Source organism: Mya arenaria, chromosome 1 (assembly GCF_026914265.1).
Source record: "Mya arenaria isolate MELC-2E11 chromosome 1, ASM2691426v1".
Classification (NCBI taxonomy): domain Eukaryota; kingdom Metazoa; phylum Mollusca; class Bivalvia; order Myida; family Myidae; genus Mya; species Mya arenaria.
The window spans coordinates 27640050-27643647 of NC_069122.1; the positions used below are offsets into that span (position 1 = coordinate 27640050).

Sequence of the window (3598 nt, forward strand, 5' to 3'; positions counted from 1 at the left end):
AGTGCAACCTAAAATTTCATTCAAATTAATGCAATGACTTTATCTGACGACAAGAGTATTTGCAATTAAAGATAACAATTAATAGTAAAGATAAATTACAAATTAAAGAAAATATTATTCCGGCTCTTACATTCTCAGATATTGCGGAGTGTTATACTTTGCCTATTTCCATTAAGATATTAGATGGATGTCCTTTCGTTTATTGAACGGGTTCAATGAGTTCAAAGAAAAACCGCTATACTAAAATATAAGTATTAATTTAAGTTGTCAAGGAAATTATAATCCAGAATTAGAGAAATACAGTTAAATACATTTTTTATTTCATCCCTTAAGCCAACGATGGGTGTCTTTAAAAACCGTCTTAAATAGAATAATAGAAACGTGTGTGTGTGTGTGTGTGTGGGGGGGGGGGTATTTTTGTTTCCTATGAATTAGGATTATAACTCACTCAAAATGGCTACATTTTAAAACGATGTATTTCTTTAACGATTGTGAAGCAAATAATAACAACATGTTTTTCATTACTCTCGTTGGCATGATGTTATGCGAGATTGTTGTCTTGTGTTGTGGTGGAAACCGGAGGACCCGGAGGAAACCAACTTGTCCGGCTTGGTGACCACAAACCAATCGCACAAGCGCTCAATTCTTGAATCGATTCTTTTTCGTCTATGCGAGATGCCATTGTATCAAGATATAATTAAAGAGTTTAAAGTCAACCCCCAAATTGACCTCTCAGAAATCTGGTTCCGGTAATGCAGGCAACTGTTTTGCACATCGTGCACGAATTGCTTCCCTTTGGTCGTACTCTCGTAGTTAACTAGTTCTACAGTCGGATACACCGTGTTCGACTTGCTTCCCTTTGGCCGTACATTCCATGGTATAGAGTCGGATACATCGTGAGTAACCGTTGTATGTTACTGTGCTTTCTGCCCGTTTCCATCGACAACGTCTCATGGTCACTCATGATAAAGCAGATACCTTATAATACAGTCGAGTAGTTTAGTGTTCATTGATAACGAATTGAAAATAGTTCATTAACAACGATAGTTTATATTACAGTTTCTTTATTCATATAAATTAGTAGCACTTAGTATTAGTAATTCATATTATAATGTAATAAATATACAATTTTATCAACAACAGGATTTCAACACATGTACATGTAAGTGTATGGTTTCGACATAAAACTGCCGGTCAGTTTAATGACGTAATCTTCTCAGGTTCAAATAATATTGCACTTTCCCCTGGCCTATTCCTCCAACAAACGTTCTTTACTTCGTTTTGCATTTTTGTGAAACAGTTTTAAACAATTAAAAACAATTTCAATATAACACAAAACTGTATAATCTTTAACTGGCGCAAATAAAGCGCTCTGGTATGTTAGTGAAAAATCGTCGCCCTCGTGATTTTTTTCCGTAATCAATTTGAAACGCGCCACGCTAGTTCCATTTTCGGTGATGACGTCACCGTGAGTAATGACATCATTGAAAGTATACTGCTTCATCAAGTGACTTTAAGTGCACGAAGTGGTCAGAGACTAAGATGGCGGCAAAGACGACTGCGGTGCCGTCTACTTGTTTTCTGATTGCCGTCCTCCCCCGTCCAGGATTTAGATTTCACCCGGAAGTGACGTAGGTCGGCCGCGTGATTCTCATGCAACATGGGTGTGTAACTGATCGGATCACATAGGTCCTGCAATAGAAGGAAATAAATACTAACGTATACAAAATTTATTCTTAAACATGTAAACATACATGTGTATAAAAATATTCTCGACGCTTTTACAAAAAAATAGTGTATGCCTCATATACAATAAAATTCGAGTCACAACCGATGCATACCATGCTTATTTAGGACTGAATGGCGAATAGATAAACACAGTTCACACAATGAATGCATATTGTTCTTCTTGTAAAATACACCAAAAAGAGAAATATTCATTAACTTATTTAAAATTATCAACTCACCAGCACAGTGTTCACTAAAACGTAATGGATCTGTAGAATTATGTTTAAACATACCTGATACTTGTTGAAGAAGGCCTTGTATCCGCCATGGAGTAGGTACACTTCCGGGAAGTTGAGACGTGGGTACCTGTCGCTGTTTAACATCCGATCTTGCGCGCGCAGGAACCGGTACCTGTTGAAGTACAAAAATGCGTATTAAATACATGAATACGCGATAAACATTTGTGACCAAGGATCAGAATATCATTTACAGTGAAAGTGTTGATGTATTGCTTTCTTTTCTTATTTAATATACAATGTACACACACGATATATCGTGTATGAGGAAGGAGAATTTGACGTTAGTTAGTTTGTGCGACTACTTACATCTTAGGCCCTCTTTCTGATGAGAATTCACAGTGGAAGATCAGCACGTGACGCTTGCCGTCAGCTACTGGTTTCTGAAGCAAGCTGTTGACCTCATCGTTCGTATACAAGTTTACAGCGCCTCTGATGTGCCCGCCCTCGAACTCGTACGGGTAACGGCAATCCACTATGGTCACGTCACCAATGACGTCACTGAAGCAACCACGAATGACGTCAGCCATCACTTCCGGGGAAATGGCCGTAAGGTCACTGTGTTTTCCAGAAATTGTTGGAAGTGAGTATTTACTTGACCCATCAGCGATCATGTCATTTCCGATTTCAAGCGTTTCGACCGCGCTGATGATCCCGTTTGTTAAACGTTCGTTGGATTTGGGAGTTATGCCAGTAACGTCTTTGGCCTTTTTGACTGCATGTATTGGTGATGCTGTTAGGTCTACGTCAACCGATCGCTTTCCGGAGAAGAGGCCGCGTCTGACGTCAAACGCACCACTACGTCGTATCATCGGTTTTACGGAAATTTCAATCTGCAATAAAGAACAACCAATGTAAAATTAGCGTATGATTTTTGGGCTTTAATGTAATGCTTATCTTTTGAAAATACGGATATCTTGTTTGTACGAAACATAAAAACAAAATAAAGAAGATATCTTACATTCTGTAAAATACACATGCGTCGTTCGACGACCTCAGTTTTACAAAGAGAATAAACAAGAATATTATGTATTCAAATTATAAAGCTACATTTTCACATACCGATAAAGGTGTGTCTTGTCCATGGTCGTCTGCCATGCTGAAAGCGTTGTTCCCCTTTCCTGCAGGTGTTAGCACAGCCTCAAGTTCAGCAGGGCCAACTTTGCAGTCGTCACCGAATCCGGAAATGACGTCATCGAACAATCTCAATCTGAAAGTTTTAAATCATTTGGAACTGATACTACTGCACTGACTTAATTGATCTTAGATTAGATTTGAATTTAAAAGATTCATTTTTCATTGTTTTCAAAATGCATTGCTTCATTTAGTGACGACAACAAAAAATTGTAAATAAACCAAAATTATGGAAAATAAGAACTTTGGCTATTTAGATACAACTTAACAAAACTTCGTGTATCGATGTTTCTCTGGTGAAAACGCATATTCAATTTACAACACATAAATAATGAAAATACAAATGTATAAAATATTTGATAAAATCCTACCTTAGCGGCATATTGATACGTGATATTCTGAACAGAAATTGGTAGAAGGGAACTTTTGATGGCGAAGCT

The 3598-nt window shown here is 37.5% G+C and overlaps 1 protein-coding gene across 1 annotated transcript; it reads right to left on the reverse strand.

The window, feature by feature from the left end:
* Positions 1-1530: 1530 nt before the first annotated feature.
* Positions 1531-3122, reverse strand: LOC128225981 (M-phase inducer phosphatase 1-like). Its single transcript, XM_052935877.1, has 4 exons — positions 3087-3122; positions 2334-2857; positions 2022-2139; positions 1531-1692 (listed from the first exon to the last, which is right to left on the reverse strand). Exons 1-4 carry the CDS (start codon positions 3120-3122, stop codon positions 1531-1533), a joined length of 840 nt encoding a protein of 279 aa, XP_052791837.1.
* Between the last annotated feature and the right edge of the window lie 476 nt (positions 3123-3598).

What these genes read in the sequence shown, in the direction of transcription:
- LOC128225981 (XM_052935877.1), bottom strand. Translation starts at nt 3,122, where the DNA reads ATGGCAGACGACCATGGACAAGACACACCTTTATCG. An exon ending in GACAAGACACACCTTTATCG is followed by an intron (nt 2,858 to 3,086) that starts GTATGTGAAAAT and finishes TCTTTATTGCAG; the next exon opens with ATTGAAATTTCCGTAAAACC. An exon ending in CCTTCTTCAACAAGTATCAG is followed by an intron (nt 1,693 to 2,021) that starts GTATGTTTAAAC and finishes CTTCTATTGCAG; the next exon opens with GACCTATGTGATCCGATCAG.